General features: G+C 50.3%; 1 protein-coding gene, 2 long non-coding RNA genes and 1 other non-coding gene across 7 annotated transcripts; 2 read left to right on the plus strand and 2 right to left on the minus strand.

Moving 5' to 3' along the window:
- Nucleotides 1–6: 6 nt before the first annotated feature.
- On the minus strand, nucleotides 7–6,130 carry LOC115641497 (zinc finger protein 22-like). 4 transcript variants are annotated; one of them, XR_003998084.1, is made up of 3 exons: nucleotides 2,794–3,170; nucleotides 2,326–2,442; nucleotides 7–1,967 (listed from the first exon to the last, which is right to left on the minus strand). XR_003998084.1 is itself a non-coding variant. In XM_030544706.1 (3 exons), the coding sequence occupies exons 1-3, from the start codon at nucleotides 5,768–5,770 to the stop codon at nucleotides 1,126–1,128; spliced, it is 975 nt and encodes a 324-aa protein (XP_030400566.1). In that variant the 5' UTR covers nucleotides 5,771–6,130; the 3' UTR covers nucleotides 7–1,125. The 4 variants fall into 4 exon arrangements, 3 of the variants coding, with proteins under 3 accessions (XP_030400566.1, XP_030400565.1, XP_030400564.1); XM_030544706.1 differs by lacking the exon at nucleotides 2,794–3,170 and adding an exon at nucleotides 5,755–6,130; XM_030544705.1 differs by lacking the exon at nucleotides 2,794–3,170 and adding an exon at nucleotides 3,180–3,846 and having other exon boundaries at nucleotides 7–1,964.
- A 5-nt stretch (nucleotides 6,131–6,135) lies between these two features.
- Nucleotides 6,136–10,530, minus strand: LOC115641499. Its single transcript, XR_003998086.1, has 3 exons — nucleotides 10,193–10,530; nucleotides 6,868–8,042; nucleotides 6,136–6,176 (listed from the first exon to the last, which is right to left on the minus strand). It is a non-coding gene; the product is annotated as an uncharacterized LOC115641499 (long non-coding RNA).
- A 1,207-nt stretch (nucleotides 10,531–11,737) lies between these two features.
- Nucleotides 11,738–15,021, plus strand: LOC115641498. The gene is made up of 2 exons (XR_003998085.1): nucleotides 11,738–12,973; nucleotides 14,342–15,021. It is a non-coding gene; the product is annotated as an uncharacterized LOC115641498 (long non-coding RNA).
- Nucleotides 15,022–20,469: 5,448 nt separating this feature from the next.
- Nucleotides 20,470–20,543, plus strand: TRNAT-UGU. Its single transcript has one exon. It is a non-coding gene; the product is annotated as a tRNA-Thr (tRNA).
- The last annotated feature ends 2,813 nt before the right edge of the window (nucleotides 20,544–23,356 follow it).

Genomic DNA, 23,356 nt, shown 5'->3' on the forward strand with positions numbered 1-23,356 from the left:
GTCCAGTAAATTAGAGAGTTCTCTCCTGTTGATAGAACTGCACTTCAACTTTCTCCATGCCATCATGGAGGGATGGGGAAAAAGCAAAGCTGAAATCATAAATGAGGACTTTAGCAAAGGGTCATTGTCTTAAATTCTTCAATAAATCTAAGCTACATCCTTTCAAACTGAACTAATATCCAATTGGGTGACCAAACACAGCCTTCAGGAAAGATAGAAACCCACATCACAGAGAGACAGAATACATTACAAAGAAAGCGTCAAGTGAAATTCCAGAGCAGGTTACATCTGATTATTCAGAAACGGGACAAGAGATTCTCCCATCACATTGTCCTCTGATCCATTCAAACCTGCTTCCCTCATCCCTGTCTCCATAGTCAGTTATGTTATTTACAAAATGTTTAGTATCCTAGCATCCCCATAATGAGGGAAAAACACCCCTCTTGCCAGAAATGGCTTTACAATAAATGGAACCTGAGATTTAAACTCTAAATGATCACACTCTATTTGGGATCCATTTGAATTCCCCTCCCAGGACTTTTGAGACTCATCTCCAGTCACAGCGATTCTGATATAGGATTAAAGTAGTAAAAACATCATCTGCAAGCACAGACAACAGAGAATGCTTCATCACATGACACTTTGAGAAGTGGATGGATAGAATGCAATGAACATAAACTCTGCATGGCTCAGGCAAAAGATTACAGTTCTACACTGAAGGGGAAGGAGGGAATCTTTGAGTCACCTCATCTCCTTCCAGTGTCACGGAAGCTGAAATGACACTTTTTTCCTGCCCCAGCTCCTCTTCATATACATCTAATTTGAAAAATTCCCAATATAACTGCTCTTCAGCACAACACAGAGCAATGTGAAAACAACTGTCAATGATACAATCTGTATCACTGGTGACTCTAACAATAACTTTGCAATAGGAGGAATTGTATAAATGTGATGCTCCCTGGTTCCTCATAGGAAGGGCACAGTGAAATTACTTGTGGGACAATAGAAAGGACAAATAGATCCATCTCAAAAGAGGGCGAACTGCAAAAGGCAAAAATGGGCCACTCATCTGGACAAGCTGAGGGATAACGGTGCTGCAAACAGTTCAAAGAGCTTTAAAGGTTACTATGTGGGAATCAGGAAAAGTATTAAAGAAAAGAAAGTCTTGATAGCCCTAGAGATTGTTACAATGTTGATCTCTGTGGCAGATTCTCTGTTGGCTAACATGGGCTGAGAGCCAAGAGAAGGTTTTCCCGCACTCACTGCATTCATAGGGCCTCTCCCCGTGTGGATTCTCTGATGCTCAGAAAGGGCTGAACTCTTAATGAAGCATATTCCACACTCACAGCATTTATACAACCTCTCCCCTGTGTGAATTCTTTGATGGGTAATAATGTTTGAGCTGTGTTTGAAAGTTTTCCCACACTCACTGCATTCATAGGGTCTTTCACCTGTGTGGATCCTCTGAAGTCTAGAAAGGGCTGATCTGTGAGTGAAGCTTTTCCCACAATTACTGCATTTGTAGGGCCTGTCCCCTGCGTGGATTCTCCGATGCTTAGAAAGGTTTGAGCTGCGATTGAAGGTCTTCCCACACTCACGGCATTCGTAGGGCCTCTCCCCTGTGTGGATTCTCAGATGAACAGAAAGGGATGATCTGTGAATGAAGTTTTTCTCACACTCAGTGCATGTATTTTTTCTCTTTCGTCTAAGGATTTCCTGTTGTGTTGTGGTTTCCATGAGGACCTTCTGAGTTCCCTGAAAGGAAATACATTTACCCAATTTCTCCCCTGCCTGGTTTCCCTGCTCTCTTTCTGGTTTGTGCTGAATCTCACAGGAGTTTCCCTGCTCATGACTCCTGGACACATTCCTTTTCGATCTTTGCAATAATGCTCTGTGTTTATCCACTTGCTCAACATTTTCCTGCTGAGAATTCTGCTCCTTGTTCTCACATGCCATCGAATCATCTGCTGTGATAGAGACAGAAAGCTCAAAACAGGGACGGAAAGGAGAAGACCAAAACAAGTGCTGAAGACAGATCAAATAAAAATCAGGAACTGACCTCCCCCAAACTCTTCCCCTAAATAGGACAGAGGAGGGGGATGAATTCAGCCTTCACATCCCATCCAAATACGCAGGGGGAAGGGAGGAAGCTAATGCTTGATGTCTCCTAAGATCTACAGGAAGCCATGAGCTATATTTACCCTGAGGATACAACACCTACTAGGGACAATAATGAACTGAGAGACCTCCCAAAGGCTTTGTTGGGCATCCCAGGTGTTTCCTTCAGGCACTTACAGATTGTGAGTTGGTTTAATGTTTTCTCACCTGTGCGGGGAGCTCTCAGGATCTCTCTTTCCTCAGAGCCCTGGAGTTCTGGGACCCATGGCTCTTCCCCTTGTTCCAGCTGGGAGATCACATCAGGCTGGGTAACAGGAAACCTTGCTGAGAAGAAAGAAAACAAAGGAGTTCAGTTGATTTCATAAGACTTTGTCATAAAAAACATTCTGTTTATTTAACTTCAGAGCTTAGTGTGACCTGGTTGGCCAGAGGCAGTTCTCATTGAAAATGCCAAGATCAGGGCAGGCTGAAAAAGAGATCACCCACACGGGTTATCGAGAAGCTGAAAAAAGAAATCACACAGCCCCCTTTATTGCATCCCAGTTCTCTGACTCCCAATCAGCACCTAGATTCAGCACAGTGAGAGGTTATTTAAAAACTGCTCACATAAACAAAATGATCTTCTGACCCCAAAGGTCAGCCACGTTACCAGGTCAGTATAGGTTTGGATCTTACCCAAAATACCACACTGCCAGCCAATCTTTTAGCATCTAAACTAAAAGTTTAAATGAAATAAGATAGAATGAAGTTAAATGGGAAAGCAGTCAGATACATTCCAAAATGGATAGATCAGGTTCTTAGCAGTATTAGTGAGTTGCTGGTGTGAAAGTCTGTCGGGAACACATCCACAGCTTGGATGGGTCATTCAGTCCTTTGTTCCACGGTTCAGTTTGTAGAGAAGTTGTTCCAGAAGTAGGAAGGGGGATTGAAGACAAGATGGAGATGATACAGCTGCGCTTTATATTCCTTTTGCTATGTGGCTTGTTCTTCCTGTGTCCCAAACACAAGATTCACAGCACATGGCATGGAAAAGCTTTGGAGGTCTCAGTACACAGGCTTACCCGGGAATGTCTTGCTGACACAATAGGTGTATCCCCTTGGTCCTTTCCATGGGCTCATTGTACAGCTGATGACCCTCAATGGGCCATCAAACAGGCTAGGCAGTGTTGATGCCAATATGTCTGGAGATGTCGCCCAGAAACACTGTCCAAGTCTGGAAATACAGATATACCCTACATATCTATAACTCATAGTACAAAGGTGATAGAAACATAGAAAGTGATCATACTTGGAAAATCATAACATTTTTCCTGACACCTTCCATGGCATATCTAGCACGATTCATTGCAATTTTATCAGATTTTATTATTAATACCAAAAGTTTCTCACAATTCCATACAGTGTCACACTTGGTAAACGAGTGAATTTCCAGGACCAGTGCCCCAGGTCCATGAAGATGCCGAACACTATTCTTAGAGGGATTGAAATACCCACCTATCTGCTGGGAACACACACACAGACACTGTGTCAGTCTGTACCCCTGTGTTCACTCTTCTAGAAAATCATGATCAATTTTGTACACAGTATGGCTTGTGAGGTATCATTTGAAAACCCATAATCTACTGAATATTATTCTCCTGTTAAAATGTGCAGTAACACTGTATGTAAAGTTATGAGATTGTACGGTATGATATTACTGAAAAAGTTACAATTCTGGGGAACACCCACAGACCAGTTCCTCAGAGACAGCAAGGCAAACAGCTGGTCAAACAGCCATTCCCCTGCAGGGGGAAGGTGTGAAGAAGACATTTACATTCCATCACAGGGACCTCTTGAAGCTATTGTGGAAAATGACCACATGACTGATTTTGAATCAGCTCAGCCTGAGGCTCTTTTCTTGGTTACAAGCGTGCAGGGAGCGACAGCTATTGGAATACTGTCCCCCTGAGCTAAAAATCACACAAGCCTTCTAAAGCTTAAAACCACAAACAATGACACATAGGCTGCACATTAATTACCTTATTTGGAATATATTGCAAAATATGATGGAGGTCAAAAGCAAGCTGAACAATCAGTTTTTCATATCCGGCCTCTCCCCTTATTGTTATTCCTAGTCTAGTTTGTGATTTGACTTTTCTAACACTTCCACTGTGGTTATGTTTCACAATCTCGGTTATAGCAAATCAGTGTGTTTGGGAACTTTCCACTTCACCTACTTAGGCCCCTTCGGCACACAAAGCCATTGTTCCCCAATTTGGGGACTTTCCATTCCACTTTCCCTTTCTCTGCCCTTTACACAGAGAAACAAGCTCAGCTAATACTTTAGGCCTACTAGCTTGACCAAACCTCCAAAGCTCTTTCTGTAGACTTTCCCGCACAATTCTCACATCTCCAACAGACAGCCTGTCACCGTAACTGAGCTGAGAACTGAAGTGGTTTCTAGTACAAAGGACTGATTTATAAAAAGAGGTGAGGAAAATGCATGAGACTCTCTCTCTCCCCTTTCCCTCTGCTCATGACAACTCCTGAAGAACGGAACATGGGCTGCAGAGGTGGGTTAGGCAGAGTCCTGGCTGAAAGGAAAACCAGCCTGTCTCAGCACAGGGTGAGAGAAACATTTGCCTTGAATTCGTTTCAGCTTGTTAACTTAAACATTAGTTCAGTGTTTTATCTTGCATTTATTTTGTAAACAATTCTGAGCTTTATGCCTCATTATCTGTATCTTAAATTTTTTTTTGATAGTTAACAATCTTGTTTTATTGTTTATCTAAGCAGTGTGGTTGTATTAAAGTGCGTTGGAAACTTCATCTGGGATAACAAGGCTGGCGCACGTCATTTTCCACTGATGAAATGACAGACTTCATGTGAGCTTGCGTTGTTCAGGAGTGTGCTGGACAGGGAAAGATGCACATTTCTGGGGAAAGTCAGGGAGCAGAGAATTTTCTGGGGTTCTCCTGTGAGGTACTGTAATTTGTGAGTCACTGACTAGCAGCACTCAAAACTGTGTAGCTGGGAGTGAGTTACATGCTGGAGACTGTGGGTGAACTGCCCAGGAGTGGCTACTCTCACAGAAGAGCAGTGGAAAAGGCACCCCAGCTTGGGAACTGAGGGGACACAGCTGTTCAACAGTTTAGGTTGCACTGTGGTTAATATCACAGACACTCAATTTCAAAGAGTCTCCTACAACACAGAGAAAGTAAATCTATGTCCCAGAAATCAAAGACTCCAGAGAGAGGCCAAGTCTCCCTGGCACTGCTTCTTGCTGACAGAGAGGTCCAGAGGCAGAGACAAAGAGAGAGAGTCCTGGGGAAGCTGGGAACAGGAAGCATGGGCTGGTGGGGTTCGGTGGAGAAAGGGAACAGGAAGGGCAGGGATATCACTGAATTCAGGATCTCAGCAGTACTAGATGTCAGGATAACACATACTGCAGCCCATTGGAAAACATAATCCCAACTATATATACAGAATGATGGGGTCTAAATTAGCCGTTTCCACTCAAGAGAGAGACCTTGGAGTCACTATGGATAGTTCTCTGCAAACATCCACTCAATCTGCAGCAGCAGTGAAAAAAAGTGAACAGAATGTTGGGAATCATTAAGAAAGGGATAGACAATAAGACAGAAAATCTCCTCTTGCCTCTATATAAATCCATGGTACGCCCTCATCTCGAATACTCCATGCAGATATGGTCGTCCCATCTCAAAGCATTTCACGTGAGCAAACAGGAGCTATTTGACACTGTGCGATATGGCTCCTGTGCTCTGTTCCCAAAACGTTCTGCAGCAGGGGAGAGCTTGTGGCAGTGTGTGTGTGTCACTGGCATATTGGGGTGATGCTGAAACAGGGCAGAGTAGAGGTGGCATTGTGGGGTTGGCATGAACCATATCTCTTCATTTCCTATTCCAAGAACCAAGGGGATGGGAATCCTTATCCAATGAGGTCACATTCTCATAGTTCTCCTGCATGACATCCCTGTAGAGGGCTCTCTGAGTGGGGTACAGCAGAGCCCACTCTTCCCTGGTGAAATACACAGCCACCTCCTCGAAGGTCACCGGACCCTGAAAGAGCAAGAGTCCAACACTCAGTACGTGATGTCCTATTCTCAGCCCCACTATCTGTGGGGGAGAGGAGCCAATTAAATGCAAGCTCTGGGTGGATCATAGTTAACAGAGTCCCACCCCCACCCTGCAAAGAGCATCCTGGAAATACCACGTTAAGGGGACCAAGAGAGAGTCCCTTGTCTCTCCCAGCAGATCCATCACCCCCCTACTAGCCACCGACCGATGTAGGAGATGGAGGCCCTAGCAGAGTCCAGGGAGAGCTCCCTGGCAGGAAGCCCAATAACCTCATCATGAGGAGCTGGATATGAAAGGCGGGGCAGCTCCCCTAAACCTCACTGATGGATGCCCCCTTCATATCTCACAGCAGCTGCTGGTTAGTCAGGTCGGGCTCCAGCACTGGGAGTCTGGTCAGTTTGACTAGCTCTATGAAGGTGGGTTATTCTCAGTTTCACAAATTAGGGTATTTCCACCACCTAATCTCATGGGTCTGTTCCTAGAATCTAGGCCACTTAATAAACAACTGCCAGCAGGTTTATCTCAAGCTGTCCTCCTCCCTTCCCCACCCTGTGCATTTCCTGCCCCGTTCCAACCTCCAAACCAGACTGTGCAAATCTTCCCATCTCTGGTGTATTTGCTGTCCCTCTCCCGCCCTGCAGGAACCCACCAGCAACCTCCCGATAATTCCTACCTTAACAGGCTTCCCTGCACTCATTTATCTTCCCTCTCCCATGGGAGGATGGGATGAGCTGGAGCAAAAAAAGGATGTCATTCTACCACCTGTCTGGGTGAGGAGGACAGTTGTGAGGGTTTCAGAACAGACTTCAGTTAATTTCACCAGATGATTCTCCAAGGCCCTTTCCTTGCAGACAGACACCCTAGATTCTGCCATGCTGAGAAAGAGATCAAGCATGTTATTACACTGTAGACCTGGCCCCTGCTGCCAGGCTAAGCCCACAGAGAGATTTTTAACCTCCTTTCTCCCTCCCCTCATAACAAAGTCTCTGAACACAAGGCTAGAAAAGAGCAGAAACAAAGGAGTCACTGTGGGGGATTCCCTCGGACACTGACCCCAGAGCAGCCACACCCCAGCAGGGGAATATGGAGTCAGGAACTGGCTTTTCCTCTCTCTGATCCTTGTTTTGTTCACTGGAAAGTGGTTCTGCCCCGGGATGCAGCAATACATGTGTCTGGGTGGACCAGAGAGCTGGAAATCTCTCCCCTACATTCATTTCTCCCACTGCCACTTTCAGTCTCCCCTTCCCCTGTCCTCTCTCCCTGCCCCTCTAGCTGGGAAAGTCCCATTCCTGGGAGCTTTGCTCTCCCATGGCTGGATTTTCTCCTGGCAATTGCTAATGGGAGTAGAAATGAGGAAGGGCTGTTTGTGCAGTCACTTTCTTGCCAGACCCCAGCACTTTCCCTGAGGTCTTTCAGTTACCTGGAGTCTGTGGTAGAATTGGTATTAACAGGGCCCAGGTGTCCCACAAGGGGCTAGTACGAGCTGGAGAAAGTAATCCCCTGGGCTGGACAGAAAAGAAGCTTGAACTAAGGTCACTTGCCAGCACAGAACCCCACTGGGGTAGCAGCAGCTGCCAAGCCTCGTCTCCCAGATCACAATGGAGGCTGCAGTGTCTGACCCAGGAAGCTGAACCCCAATATCCTGAGCAGAGAGAGACAGAGCGTTTGAGCAGCTTCCCTCCTTTAGCTCTCCAGGGAGAGCAGCTAATGGGAGCCCCTCCTCATAGGGAGAATTGCTGATCCCATTTGCCCCACTGTCCATCTGGAGTCACTCCTTGTCTTTCCATACAGTGACTCTGGATTAACATTGGTCTCAATGTTCAGAGTAGCGGCCGAGTTAGTCTGTATCTGCAAAAAGAACAGGAATATTTGTGGCACCTTAGAGATTAACAAATTTATTTCAGCATGAGCTTTCGTGAGCTAAAGCTCATGGCTTCGGATGCATAAAATTGGTATCAATGAAACCAGATTTCAGGAAGAATGAGTCCAGAATACTGTGGAAGTGACCATTGTGTGGCAGTGCTGACTCCCTTCCCACCTCCCTCGCCCCCAGATCTAGGATAAAGGCTGGGGGGGAGGGAATGAATATTCCGAATGGAACTGGAAGTTCCTGCAGTTTTCAAGAGAGGAGAAAAGAAAAATCAGTGATTTCACCTCACAGTGTTTGACAAGTGGCTAGAAAGTTATCACAGTAACTGGGCCTGGCCGGGGACTGCCTGGCAGTGCTTGGAGCCAGGATTCTGGCACAAACTGATCAGGGAGAAGGATCAGGGTTAGTAACGGCCCCCAGACACCCCCCAGTACCCAGAGCCCAGACCCCCCAGCCAGGGTCCCCAGACACCCCCACAAACCCAGCCAGGGGCCCACCAGATATTTCCTGGCACCCAGTCCGCAGAGTCCCTGGCCAGGGATCCCAGATACCCCTCAACCCCTCACCAGTCACAGTGAGAGCTGGACACTGGTAAAATGGAGAGAAAATGAGGCACAATGGGGGGAGGGTGTCATAAACAGATAGCTAAGGGTTAATGTCTCTTTCACCTGAAACACCTGACCAGAGAACCAATCAGGAAACTGGATTTTTTCAACTTTGGGTGGAGGGAATTGTGTCTCGGAGTCTTTTGTCTGTCTGCCTGCTTCCTCTGAGCTTTGGAGAAGTAGTTCTATTTTCTAATCTTCTGTTTCTAAGTGTAAGGACAAAGAGATCAGATAGTAAGTTCTATGGTTTCTTTTCTTTGGTATTTGCATGAATATAAGTGCTGGAGTGCTTTGATTTGTATTCTTTTTGAATAAGGCTGTTTATTCAATATTCTTTTAAGAAATTGCCCTGTATTGTGTCATCTGAATACAGAGAGACTATTTGTATTTTTTCTTACTTTTTTTATATAAAGTTTTCTTTTAAGACCTGTTGGAGTTTTTCTTTACTTCAGGGAAATTAAGTCTGTACTCACCAGGGAATTGGTGGGAGGAAGAAATCAAGGGGAGAGCTGTGTGTTGGATTGCTAGCCTGATTTTGCATTTCCTCTGGGTGAAGAGGAAAGTGCTTTTGTTCCAGGATTGGGAACGGAGAGGGGGAATCACTCTGCGTAGTTTCACAGAGCTTGTGTCTGTGTATCTCTCCAGGAGCACCTGGAGGGGGGAAGGGAATCAGGATTATTTCCCTTTGTTGTGAGACTCAAGGGATTTGGGTCTTGGGGTCCCCAGGGAAGGTTTTCCAGGGGGACCAGAGTGCCCCAAAACACTCTAATTTTTTGGGTGGTGGCAGCAGGTACCAGGTCCAAGCTGGTAACTAAGCTTGGAGGTTTTCATGCTAACCCCCATATTTTGGACGCTAAGGTCCAGATCTGGGAATAAGGTTATAACAGAGGGGAACAGGGAACTTCTCAGGGGGTTTGGGGGAGGGGGGGTCACCCTGGGTGCTGCTCGTTGCTCTCTAGGGAGAAAGGGGGCAGGACGGGAGAGGAGGGGGGTCCCCACGGGGGGGGGCAGCGGTAAATCCGAGGGGATCTCAGCCCCCCCCTTTCTCTCCCCGCTCCTCGGGGGTCACCTGCTCCCCCCCCCCCCGTCCATGTCCGGGCTGCACAGACATTTCCCGCCCGCCCCTTTCCCAGCCCCCCAGCCCGATCTCACCCCCAGCCCCCCCCCAGCCCCACGCAGGGACCCCAGTGGGACCGGGGCCCCTCCCACCGCCACCCCCTGCGGGGCCCGAGGCAGAGCCTGGCCGGGCCCAGGGGGCGCTGGGCTCCTGCGGGGACAGCAGCTCTGATCCCCCTGCGGGCAATGCCCCCCCCCCCCCGGAGCAGATCCCGGCGCTGCGAGATGCCGGGTCCCCCGCCCCCGGACCCTGGGGCAGAGTCACTGCCCGGCCCGGCCCCCCCCGGGGCTCGCTCCGGGACCTGGAGGTGCAGCTCCGCAGCGGGGCGGGCGGAGCCCGGGGTGGCCCCAGTGCGGCTCCAGCGGGGCAGGGCCCGGGCCGGGCGCGGGGGGTTACCGGGTCTCACTGGCACAAACTCTCCTGCTCCGCCCGCCCCCGGCCCCAGGCACCAGCAACGGGTGACGCGGCCTCTGCGTGTGCGGGACTCTCCTCCCGCCCGATCTGCGCATGCCCAGAGCCGGGAGACACAGAACCCTTCTCCGGACCCGGGAGAGGCTCCAACGGCCCCGCGAGAGCCAGGCAGAGCCGGAGCGGCCCGCGCGCGCTTGCAACTCGCCTTGTTCTCTCCCACCCAGCGTCACTTCCGGTCCAGGGAGAGTCAGGAACTACATCTCCCAGCCTGCCCCGGGGCCGCTTCCGCTCTCTCCCGCCCAGGGAAGGGAGGTCCCTGGGTCCAGCCTGACCCTCCCCCGCCGCTCATCCTGTGCCCCGGCCCCGGCCCCAGCCCCTCCCCCACCCGGTGCCTCTCAGACCCGCCCCTGCCTCTTCCCAGGGAGAAGCAGAGCTGGGGCTGAGGGGCAGGAGAGGGGCTGGGGCTCCCCAGGGGAATAGCAGGGGCTGGTGTAGCAGGTTCCCCCCTCGCAGTGCCCGGCTCAGCAGAGGGTGTCAGCTGCAGGCTGGAGGGGGGATTGCAGGGCACAGGAAGGGGCTGGAGCAGCTGGGAGCGGGGGGAGGGGGTTGCAGGGCACAGGAAGGGGCTGGAGCAGCTGGGAGCGGGGGGGTCGGGGGTTGCAGGGCACAGGAAGTGGCTGGAGCAGCTGGGAGCGGGGTGGGGTGTTGCAGGGCACAGGGAGGGGTTGGAGCAGCTGGGAGCGGGGGTGGGTGGTTGCAGGGCACAGGAAGGCATTAACCCCTCCGTGCCTGGCCGGGGGGGGATCTCTGGCTGCAGTGGCGCCAGCTCAGGTCGGGGTTATTGGGGGGTTGCTGGTGGGTTCCAGCTGGAGGGGGAGGGGCAGGAAATACTGAAGAGGTGGCAACTTGTGGGGAGTTAGGGCTGGAGGGGGCAGGGAATACCCTGGGTGAGGAAAGGGAGGGGGACAGAGTGTGACAAACCTGCTGGGACTTGTTTAACGTGGGCCTAGATCCTCAGAACAAACACTTGGGTGTTGGGGGAGAAAATTCCCTAATTTGTGAAACAGGAAATAGAGAAACCAACCCCCTGGGCAGGGCTGGGAAAACTGACCAGACTTCCAGTGCTGAGCCCTCAGCCTGCTAGCCAGGGGCTGGTGTGACATGGAAAGGGGGCACCCACCAGGGAGGTGCAGGGAAGATGTCCCGGCCCCTCACATCCAGCTGCTGGCAGTGGGGAGGGTGTTGGGTTCCTACCATGGGGTTGTATCAGCCCCTGGCTAGTAGGTGTGTGATGGATCTGCAGGCAGAGACAAGGGGTCTCTCTTTGTTCTCTCACCGTGGTGCCCCTGGCTGCTCTCAGCAGTATGGGGATAGGACTCTGCCGACTGTTTCTCTCTCAGAGCTTCCATTTGATGGGCTCCTTTCCCCCATGAATAGTGGGGCTGTGAGTGGGGCAGCAGGTCCTGAGTGTTGGACTCTTGCTCTTTCAGGGGCTGGTGACCTTCGAGGAGGTGGCTGTGTATTTCACCAGGGAAGAGGGGGCTCTGCTGGAGCCCACTCAGAGAGCCCTTTACAGAGATGTCATGCAGGAGAACTATGAGAAGGTGACCTTGCCGGGTAAGGATTCCCGTCCCCTCGGTTCTTAGAAGGGGAAATGAAAACTTAAGGTTCACGCCACTCCCACAATGCCACCTCTGCTCTGCCCGGTTTCAGCAGCACCCTGACATGCCAGTGACACACACACTAGCCCTCTGCCCTCCCCTGTTACAGAGCGCTCTGGGAACAGAGCAGTCCAGCAGAAAGTCTCACCACTTCTCTTTGCTAAGATAATCGGGTTCATCTCCATCATAGCAAACAGAAGCTTCCTCCCCCTGGGCTGCTCTCCAGTACTGAACCTCCTGCACACAGACCATCTCAGACTTGCAAAGTGTTACCACCCCTTTGCCCTCAACCTGAGTTTTCCTTGTGAGTCACTGCCTTCACTTACCCCTCACTAAGCCCCACAGATCACTCGAACATACGCCACCAGGGTGCTGACAATCCCCATGGCAAGAACACACGCTAGGGCACCTTTGCTGACACAGCCTACAACACTCAGCACAGAAATGAGGCAGAATTGGCCCCCCAAGTTTCACATGCACCTCTCTGCGTAGCACAGGCACAGCTCTGCCCAGCTGCTCCAGCCCATCCCTCCATCAGCCAGTCACAGCTACAGCTGGCCCAGTGCACACAGCTGGAGGCATGTGGATAGATGCTGGGATTCCCATCTGTGAACACAGCACAGACAACGGCACGTTCTCTTAGTCTTTCCTCGGATCGATTATAGGTTCGCAGCTTTGAAGGCCAGATGTGACTATTAGGTCATCTGCTCTGACGTCCTTTATACCACAGACCATAGAATTCATCCTGTTACTGCTGCATTGAGCTGAATATCTGAGTCCCTGTGGCAGTTTGTTAACCTTTGCACGGCCCACACAGAACCATCCTCAGTGGTTCTTGCCAGCTGCAGGGTTGAGGGTTGGGGGCAAAGTTAAGGTTGCATTGGAGGCGTTTACATTAACTTCTCATTTCCTGGTTCGCAGAGGTTTAAGTTTAGTCACCATCTATACCAGAGGTGGGCAAAGTACCCTCCTGCCTCCCTTGTTTTCTTTCCCTTGAGCAGGGTTTCCAGTTTCCAAACCCTCTGTGATCTCCCAGCTGGAAGGAGGGGAAGAGCCGTGGGTCCTGGATCTCCAGGGTTCAGAGGAAAACGAGATCCTGAGAAGTCCCTGGACAGGTGAGGAAACATTAAACCAACCCAGAAACTGTAAGTGCCTGAGAGAACCAGCTGGGATTCCCCACACAGACTCTGTGAGCTCAGGACAGTCCCCAGCAGATCTCACTCCTGGCTTCCTACAGATGGTGATTGACAGCTTGGCTGGAGCTGCCTCCCTTCTGACTGAGCGTTTGGATGGGATGTGGGCAGGGCTGGCCTTAGGGAAATGGCACCAACTTGCATTTTGGTGCCCCTGGCTCCCATGGGCATGGCACCCCCCCATTCCCTCTGTCCCCCATGGGCTCGCCAGGCTCCCCACCCTCCCTTCCCCCCAGCCCCTGCACTGTGCCCCCTTCGCTCCAAATACCTGCTCCCCCTTCACTCCTAACTTCTGCCCCCTCCAGCCCCTCCCAACACTTGCCCCCTCCTGTGCCCCTAAGTCCTGCACTGTGCCCTTTCACCCAAACCCCTTCCCCTCCCTCCTGTGCCCCTATACTGTGCCTCCTTCACTCGTACCCCCTGCACCTCCCTCCTGCACCCTGATCCCCTGTGTGGTGCATACCCCTTCACCCGAAACCCTGCCCCCTGCACCTCAACACCTGCCCCTCCCTGAGCCCCCAACCCCTGCACTGTGCCCCCTTTGCCCCTAATGCTTGCATCCTCCTGCACCCAAGTGGGGAACCTGACCTAGATGCACAAAGCAGCTGGCATTGCTGCTCGCTCTCCCCCTGGACTGCTGCTACCCTGCCCCACTCAGCCCTGGGGGGCTGGGAGAGGGGAGCAAGGAGCGACGTCAGGGCTGCCTGCATCCAGGTCACTTTTCCTGCAGGCTGTGTAAGGGGAGGGCAGGAGAGCAGCTGCTCCTGATGTCTCAGCATAGCCCAGGTGGGGAAGTGACCTGCATTGAGGGAGCCATGGTGTGTGTGTGTGTGTGTGTTTGTGTAGGAGAGGATATGAGGAGTGTGTGTATGTTGATGGGCGTGTGTGAAGGACTGTGTGTGTGGAGAGGCCCCTCTGCTCTGGAGCAGTCACCTGGCTCTGACGGCTGGTTGTCCAACTGCCCCCTGCAGCTCAGGTCTCTCCCACTCCCCCACGCAGCTGCTTATCTGCCTCCCTGTGCCTCTTTCATCAGCCCAGCGAGCCTCTCGGCAGCAGGTCAGATGGGAATCCAAACCCTGCGCCCGGCATCCCCTTGGGTGGGGCACCCGTATGGCCCACCCTAAAGGCCGGTCCTGGGTGTGGAGCAGAATTGATCCCCTCCACTCTCCCCTATGGGGATGAGTTTGGAGGAATTCAGTCCCTGATTTTTATTTTCTGTCTCTCCAGCACTTACTTGGGTTTGCTCTCTGCCTTTCCATCCCCAATTCTGAGATTTCTCCTCACTTCTAGCAGGTGATGGGGTGGTGAGGGAGAGCGAGGAGCAGAATCCTCACCAGGAAGATGCTGAGCTCGCCGAAGCGCATGGGGAATTACTGCGAAGATCCAAAGGGAGCGTGTCCAGCCCCCGTGATCAGGGAAAAGCTGATGAAAGTTACCACAGACCAGAGAGATAGCAGGGAAACCAGTCAGAGGAGAGAGTGGATGAACCCATTAATTGTCAGGCAACTCACAGGGACCTCAAGGAAACTACGTCCCAGGAGAAAATCCTCACGGAGAAGCGAGAGAATACATGTAGTGAGTGTGGGAAAAACTTCAATTACCATTCAGGCCTTATTCGACATGAGATAATCCACACAAAAGAGAGACCCTACGAATGCTGTGAGTGTGGGAAAAGCTTCAGTCGTACCTCTGCCCTTAGTAGGCATCAACAAATACACAGAGGAGAGCGACCCTACGAATGCTGCGAGTGTGGGAAAAGCTTCTTTCGGAGCTCAACCCTTATTACACATTACAGAATCCACACCGGGCAGAGACCCTATGAATGGTGCGAGTGTGGGAAAAGCTTCGCTCATAGTTCAGGCCTTTCTAAACATCAGAGAATCCGTAAAGGAGATAAACTTCATAAAAACCTTCTCTAGAGCTGTCAGAAGATTTTTTTTCTTTAATTCTTTTGACAGTTCCCAGGTAGTGAGTGTTAAGGCTGTTTGCATCTTTTGCTCACTGTAGTCCCTCAGCTCCCACACATGAGTTGCCCACTTTTGAAGCTCGCCCATCTTTGAGGTGGATCCTGTGGTCCTTTCTATCAACTCCATTGTCCTGTGAGTCATGGGAGTGGGTGTCCTTTCTACCAGGAATGTCATCACCCCAGGTGGGGGAGATGGGGGGTGTCTTCAACCAGCTACGTTGAGATAAAATCTACCTGGGTCTCATCACTGTGGTTGCCATGGAGTTAGCTAGCTTGAGTTCACTTTCCTGATGTAAAAAGACAGCTATTCTTGCAGTAAAGACATGGGCCATGGATAGTGGGTGGGGTTATCTAGCACATTTCCTCCTGATCTGACCTAACCACCGTCACATTTCCTTGTCTAAACAAACCTGGAGATTCACATTTGTACTCGTCCTCCCAGTGCAAAGTTATTGTTAGAGACGTCAAGTTCCTCTCTGAGGACAGATTGTCTCATTCCCAGTTGTTCTCACATTACCCTGCATTGTGCAGAACAGCAGTTACTTTGTTGACTTTTTTTCTCATTTAAAATATATTTACATATGATGAAGAGCTGGAGCAGTGTCAGGGAAATAAGGGTCATTTCAGGCTCTGTGACACTGGAAGGAGATGGGGCGACTCAGAGATTCCGTCCTTCCCCATCACCCCAGAACTGTTACCTTGTGCCTGAGCCATGCAGAGTTCACCCCTTCATATTCCTTCACTTCCCAACGTGTCCGGTGAGGTCATGTTCTTGGCTGTCCATGCTTGGGAATGGTGCTTGGACGTCTTTGATCCTAAATCAGAGTCACTCTGGCAGGCAATGAAAGTGTCACAGACCTGGAAGGGGATTTCAAATGGATCCCAAGCACTGTTCAAATCCCCTTTTCCCTCTATTGGCAAAGCCACTTCTGGGAAGGTCGGCTGTTTTTTCCCCCCCTTTATGAAGAAGCTAAAACTTTTTTGTAAATAACACTAATGAGACAGCGCTGGGTGAAGCAGGTTTCAGTGGATCAGGGGAGAATTTCTCTTCCTGATTCTGAGTTATCAGATGTAACCTAGTCTGGAATTTCACTTTAAATGAAAATGAAAGTGTCTTCTACCTGTCTGTGATATGGGTTTTCTATCTTTCATGAAGGCTCCTTGGTCATATAACTGCATGTTAGTGTTGTTTGACAGATTGTAGCTCAGATTTATTGGGAAATTTCAGACAAATGACCATCACTTTTTACTTTAGGTTTGTTTTTTCCCCTATCCCTGCATGATGACATGGAGAAAATTCAAATGCAGTTCAGTCAACAGGAGAGAATACTCCAAGCTGCTGGACATATTATCAGAGAAACAGTCTGTTTTTAAATCTCCACTCTGAAAAGGTGAACAGCAGCAGACCCCAAATGGTGCAACTGACGGAAGTAAGTGCACATGGTCACAGGGTAGTTCAATTGTTTAAGACGATATTGTCTCAGATGCTCCAGGGATAGAATTCCACAGCAAGTGACTTGGAACTAGGCAAAATGCCCAGGTATTTGTTTCCCAAGGTATTTGTGACCCAGTCCCTACAGGAGGTTACTCCTGAAGAGATCTCCTGGCTAATCCCAAAATTTGGGAAATGCTGTCTGTGATGAGGTGTATCAACCCTGCGCTGGCACTGCTAGGGTTAACTGCATCCTGTGGGCTGAATAGACCACACCCCCTCACCCTCTCTGGGCATGCTCCGACTGGAGATGGAGTATAAAAGGGAGCAGCTCAGCTCAGCCTGTGTGGACTGAGGAGGAGAACAAACCTGTGTTGTTGGCTCTTGCCAGGAAGCTGCTGGACCCCCAGGCTGCACCCTCCAGCCACCCTGAGGCCCCTGCAGACACCCAGTTGACCACCAAGGATGTGATGCTGGATGCCAGGACATTACCAACTCTGAACATAAGAGTGGGATGTGACTGAGGGAATGGGACTGTTGCAGTGAGAGATCAAGTCTGGACACAGGAGTATTGGTTCCTCAAGGCCCTGGGTCAGGACCTGGTGGAGTAGGGTGGTCCCAGGTCCCTCTTCCCCACACTGCACCCACCACTGGATGGAGTCACCACCTGAAGACAAGCTGTCTTGACCCAGGGGACAGATTTCTTCCCCCCTCAAATCCCTGCCTTCTTCCGTACGTGGCCATACATCCTGTGACAGGATGTATCAACCCCATGACACTGTCCATAATGATGTAGATGTGGAGGAAACAGAAGTGGTGTTTTCGTTAAACTCACCGTTTGTGGGTGATATAACTGTGTGTAGGATGAAATCAGTGTTGAATGTGAGATGGCTGCAGAAAAATAGCTATTTTTTAATAGGAACCTCATCTCTATTATTTTACAGAAATTCTGATCCAGGACTCTATCTAATCCGGGGTGGGCAAACTACGGCCAGGGGGCTGCATCCAGCCCTTCAGACATTTTAATCCAGCCCTTGAGCTCTCACTGGGGAGCAGGTTCTAGGGCTTGCCACATTCCGACACTCCAGCTGGGGAGCGGGTCGGGGGCTTGCCCTGCTCCGCATGTGCTGTGGCTCTGTGCGGCTCCTGGGCGCACTGGCATGTCCCCCCTCCAGCTCCTACGTATGGGGGCAGCCAGGGGCTCCACACACTGCCCCCACCCCAAGCACCACCTCCACAGTTCCCATTGTCTGGGAGCTGCCTGGCCATGGCTCCGTGTAGGAGCCGGAGCGAGGACATGCCGCTGCTTCCAGGAGCTGTTTGAGGTAAGCGACAACCGGAGCCTGACCCCCTCCCTTACCCCAACACCCTGCCCCAGCCCTGATCCCCCTCCCAACCTCTGAACACCTCGGTCCTAGCCTGGAGCACCCTTCTGCACCGCCAACCCCTCATCCCTAGCCCCACCCCAATGCCTTCTCCAAGCCTGGAGCCCTCTCCCACACCCTGAACTCATTTCTGGCTCCACCCCAGAGGCCACAACCCGAGGAAGAGCCCTCACCCCCTCCCATACCCCAGCCCCCAATTTTGTGAGCATTCATGGCCCCATACAATTTCCATACCCAGATGTGGCCCTCGGGCCAAAAAATTTGCCCACCCCTGATCTAATCCCTAGCCACAACTGCACTCAAGGGTTCACTAGTGGAAAGGGGGATTAAAGGAAAACTGCCATAAAGGAGAAGATGCTTTAATTGTTGAGGATTTATTATTACCCATGAAAATAAAATTAAACACGAAGTTACTCTTTAATGAAGAAGAGGCTTCATTATGTGATCAAGTGAATTCTACTGGAAAAATAAAACTTGTCTTGTTTTTCTTTTTGTTAGTAATATAGGAAATGGGGCTAATCCTGAAAAGCTTCTTTGATGTAACTTGCTCCCCTTGGCCTAAAATGTCCAGATGTAAAACCTCACTCCAAAGGATGGGGTGGGGGAATGTGTGTGAGAAAGAGTAGAGGAGAAAACTGACCCAGTATTGATTTGAATGATTTGTATTTCAAAAGTAACTTATTTTGATTAGCTTCCAAGTCAATTTCTGTGTAGGTGTGTTAGCAAAAAGAAGGTCAGAGAAAGTGCGGGCTCCTTACTGAATGGGGCAGGCAACCTAGTGACAGATGATGTGGATAAAGCTGAAGTGCTCAATGCTTTTTTTGCCTCGGTCTTCACAAACATGAGCAGCACAGTATGGGGAGGAGGTGAGCAGCCCTCGGTGGTGAAAGAACGGATTAAGGACTATTTAGAAAAGCTTGACATGACCAAGTCCTCAGTTCCGGATCTAATGCATCTGAGGGTCCGGATGGAGTTGGCAGATGTGACTGCAGAGCCGTTGGTCATTATCTTTGAAAACTCATGGTGATTGAGGGAGGTCTCAGATGGTTGAAAAAAGGCAAATCTAGTGCCTATATCTCTGCACTGCAATTTTAGTCTTGCAGCCCAAGCCCCATAAGCCTGAATCAGCTGACCTGGGCTTTGAGACAGGTGCCCTGGGTGTGTTAATCACAGTATAAACATAACGTTAGGCTACATCTACAGTGCAATGAAGCACCCACGGCTGGACCCTGTCACATTAATCAGGGTCATGCGGCTTGGGCTGTAAAGTTGCAGTGTCCGTGTCTCAGTCCCCTGCTCTAGGAGCCCAGAAGGTTGGGAGGGAGTTTAGTGAGTGGAAATGGTAAAACCGCAGTGAAGTGTTACCCTGGAGTCATGGCATTTCTCCATTGGTCTGTCTGCTTTGGGGTAGGGACAATAACACGTCCTGCTGCATTCGTCATTTCAAAGGGCAGTTTAGGATTTTCATTCTCACCCATGGTGCACAAAGCAGGACTCAACCCTCGGTGTAAACTAAATGAGCTTCCAACAGATTCTGGCAGCCACAATGAGCCTTTTGGTGCGAGAGCTCAGACCTGCCCCTGTCCCAGAGGGAGTGGGTCATCTGTGACGGACTGGAACACTGACCTATCAGCTCCTAACTCCCAAACTTTCAGTAACTCTATTATCAGTGCCTGTGAGCATAATTTAAACCATAAGAGCAGCCACACTGGACTAAAGCTGCATCGAGCTCTGTGTTTTGTCCTCTGGCTGTAGCCAATACCAGGTGCCCCAAGAGATACTCAACAAGGCACCCCTGGGAGTTGAACCCAGGATCTCCTTTTTACAAAACAGGTGTTTTAGCCAGCTAAGCCGTAGTGCCTGCCTGTGGCTAAGGGATACTGTCTGCTCACACCTGACTACCTGCCATCCCCACCAGGGCCTGACAAGCTTTGCATGTGTTTGGATTCTGCAAAGCAGAGGAGCAGGTGCGGTTTTCCTTGGGGGTGTGTGTGGTGTGTGTGTGTGTGTGAGAGAAAGAGAGAGAGAGACTTTTTGGCCAGGTCTGCACTACAAAGTTATTTCAGCAGAATTATATTGCTCAGGTGTGTGAAAAACACACAACGCTCCCTCGGTCAGCACCCTTCTCCTCTGTCCCAACCCACAGCCCCTCCTATTCCCAATGCCCCTCAATCCCAACCTTGACGAGAGCCTAGAGCTTTTTGCAGCAAGCTTAAAGCAACAAATTGTCAGTGTAAATGCTGCTGTTCATTATATCACCATAACTGGCCTCCTCCAGTATCCCACAATGCCGGCCGTGAACTCGCCTGCCCTGCATTCCTGCTACAGAGGCTGGGCCCCTCCACTTTCATAGCTCCAGAATGTTCTGACAGCTGAGCTGCTAGCTACACCGGCATTGGTTTGCTATAACTGCATTGCTTGGGGGAGTGTACATATTTTATACATCTAAGTAATGAAGTTACACCGACCTAATTTTGTAGCATAGACCTGTCCAAATAATCACTCACACACCTTGGGAGTAAACCTTCCCCTACTCCTCTGCTTTACAGAATCCAAACACGAGAAAAGCTTATCAGGGCTCAATGGGGATTGGCAGAATCAGATGTGGGCAGACACAATGCTTTAAGTAACAGCAGGCACCATGGCTTAGCTGGTTACAGTGCCTGTTTTGTAAACAGGAGATCCTGGGTTCAACTCCTAATGGTGCTTGGTTGAGTGCCTTTTGAGGCACCTGGTGTTAGCAACTGTCAGAAACCAAGATTCAGAGCTAGATGGACCTTTGGTCTAGCCCAGTGTGGTTTTTCTTATGGTTTAAATTACACTCACAGGCACTGCTAATAGAGTTACTGAAAGTTTGGGTGTTAAGAGCTGGTAGGTCAGTGGTCCAGTCCCCTCAATACAGTTTTACCATTTCCACTTGCTAAACTCCCTCCCGACCTTCTGGGCTCCTAGAGCAGGGGACTGAGCCTGAGCTGAAACACGGACACTGCCACTTTACTATAGACCAAGCCACATGACCCTGATTAATGTGACCCGGGCCAGCCGTGGGTGTTTCATTGCACTGGAGATGTAGCCTAATGTTATGTCTACACTGCGATTAACACACTCAGGGCACATGCCTCAAAGCCCGGCCAGCTGACTCAGGCTTATGGGGCTTGGGCTGCAAGACTATAAAATTACAGTGCAGACATAGGGACTTGAGCCCAACCTCTGAAACCTCAGGAGGGGTGAGGGTTTCTGAACCCAGGCTTCAGTGTGAACACAAATATCCAGACCACAGTTTCTAGCCCCTCAGCTTTAGCTCCATGGGCCCAAGTCAGATGACCCAGGCCAGCCATGCTGCCATCTTTATCCCAGGAGAGATAGACTCTACGGGTACGTCTCCATTGCAATGTCAGCCCTGGTGTGGCACGCTGTGCTCAAAGCACCACCTGGAAGCCCCATATTAACCACTCTCATATAATGATGATACGGTTTGTACAAAGTCTGCCTGGTGAGGTATCATTTCAAAAGTCTTGATCTGTTGAACACTAATATTGTGTTGGACTGTGTGTAGCATTGGCTGGGAAGTTATGAAGTTTGCTCTGTGTGTGTTACTGAGATATATTATGAGGTTGCGAAATGCCCACCACCAGCCTTTCAGGTGTGACAATGGAGGAGCCAGACTCGCTGCTGGCCCACTAAAAGGGATCCACACTCCCAAGGACTATCCCAGGAACTGTGTACAATGCAGACTTCTCTGAGATAGCACAGTGACAATGGACACTGCTTGACTCACATCCTAGCAAAGGTACTTCCTAGCAAGTTGGAAGAAACTATGAAAGAGGGGAAGAGACATCATGAGTTGGCCTCTCTCCCCCACAACTCAACACCTGGAAACACATCTGGAGGACAAACACTGAACTGAAATAAATCAGAAGAGAATAATAATAATATATTCAAATCAAAGTCTCCAAACAGACTAGTATTGGTTTTTCAGCAAAAATGTTGAGTTTGGGGAATTTTCTTTTCTCAGTCAGACTTTGCCAAGGGAAGTGGAGAAAAAATGTTTTTGAGTTGCTTCTTTCAGAACAGCCTGGCCTAGACACTAGCTCTGGTTCACTGTTTTGGTCTTGCTCAGGATGGGGGTATTTTAATTATTTTGGAAGGTCCCAGGGTGTTTGTGGGAGATTATGAGGATGTTCCCTTTTGAGATAAAAACTAAGAAATACAGGACTAGAGAATTTCTTTAGAAATCTGAGATTTAGACTTTTTATTTGAAGCGGGGGGGGGGGCGGTTAGATTCTGAGAAGGTTTTTGTTTGCAAGAAGAAACATTGTTTCATCTGTCATTGTACCAAAGGGGGAGATGGTTGTCTATAAAGGAGGGGTAAAGACTAAATGCTTCCAATGAGGATGAGATTTGAACCCATGCATGCAGAGCATAACGGATTAGTAGTCCATCACCTTAACCACTCAATCATCTCATCTGAGCTGTTGGGAAAGGGACAGGAAGAGAAATCTAAGGCCGGCAGAGATAGGGACACTAAGGAGTTTTTAAATACTAAGCATAAGCAGGGTCTGACTGAGCTCCCCCCTCACATCTAGTGAGGAGCTGGGGAAAGACTTCAGGAACAGACCGTGTTTGCACAGACACACCTACTCTGCCTAGCTATGCAGCATGATGGGGCCGCTTCCCCAAAATGACCAGTTTGGGATGGTGATGGGTTACAAATCACTTTAGGATTGAGTGCAATGAAATGTTATTCTCCTTCCTGTATGAGTGAAGGGCAGCAGAACATACCTAGTCTGTCCTGACGGAGGGGTAGGTGGGTGAGGAATAGCTTTTATTGGACTGCAGAGAAGTGATTGAGGACATCACCCTAAACCAGTGGTCCCCAAACATTTCACATTGTGCCCTCTTAGCCATGGCTGTGGCCCCTTGGAAGCCACGATTGAGAACCGAGGCTGGGAGTGGGGCTGTTGCTTGCTGGGGAGAGGGGTGCGGACAGGGGTAAAGGGGTTGACGCCGGGCTGGGAGCCAGAGTCTCAGGCTGAGGGTGGGGTTGGGGAAGAGCTGGGACAGAGTGGGGCTGAGTGGTGCTTCCTCCCTGCCCTCCATGGGGGCTGGCTCAGGCCCTGAGGTGCCCCCATGAATGTTCCTCTGTGTCCCCCTAGAAGTCACACCCCACATTATGGGAACCACTGAACCCTAGTCACTAAGCAGGGGCGAGTGATGCCAAAGCCCAGGGAAAGGGAGAACAAGTGCGGGGGCCCCAGCACCAGAACCATGGCCCCAAACCCTCTTCTGCCTGTGCCCTTGCCCTCTTTCAACCTTTCCATTCCTTCCACCCATGACCCCATCTACTAATCAGCTCTTTTCCGCCCCACCCTGCTCATTCATTTACTCCCCCCCGCACCCCCGCTTTGCAGCCCTGAGACCAGAGAAGCTCTGTGCCCCTTCTGCAGCTCCCGGGCCACAGTGTGGACTGGGAGGTCCTCCAGCCCTTGGGCTGACATGGGGGAGACTTTTCCAGGGGTCCC

This window comes from Gopherus evgoodei, unplaced genomic scaffold (genome assembly GCF_007399415.2).
Source record: "Gopherus evgoodei ecotype Sinaloan lineage unplaced genomic scaffold, rGopEvg1_v1.p scaffold_353_arrow_ctg1, whole genome shotgun sequence".
In the NCBI taxonomy this organism is placed as follows: Eukaryota; Metazoa; Chordata; order Testudines; family Testudinidae; genus Gopherus; species Gopherus evgoodei.

Coding starts and splice junctions, on each gene's coding strand:
- LOC115641497 (XM_030544704.1), bottom strand. CDS start 3,369: ATGAGTTATAGATATGTAGGGTATATCTGTATTTCCAGACTTGGACAG. Junction 2,443..3,179: donor TGTCAGCAAGACATTCCCGG/GTAAGCCTGTGT, acceptor CTTTCTTCTCAG/CAAGGTTTCCTGTTACCCAG. Junction 1,968..2,325: donor CCTGAGAGCTCCCCGCACAG/GTGAGAAAACAT, acceptor TCTCTATCACAG/CAGATGATTCGATGGCATGT.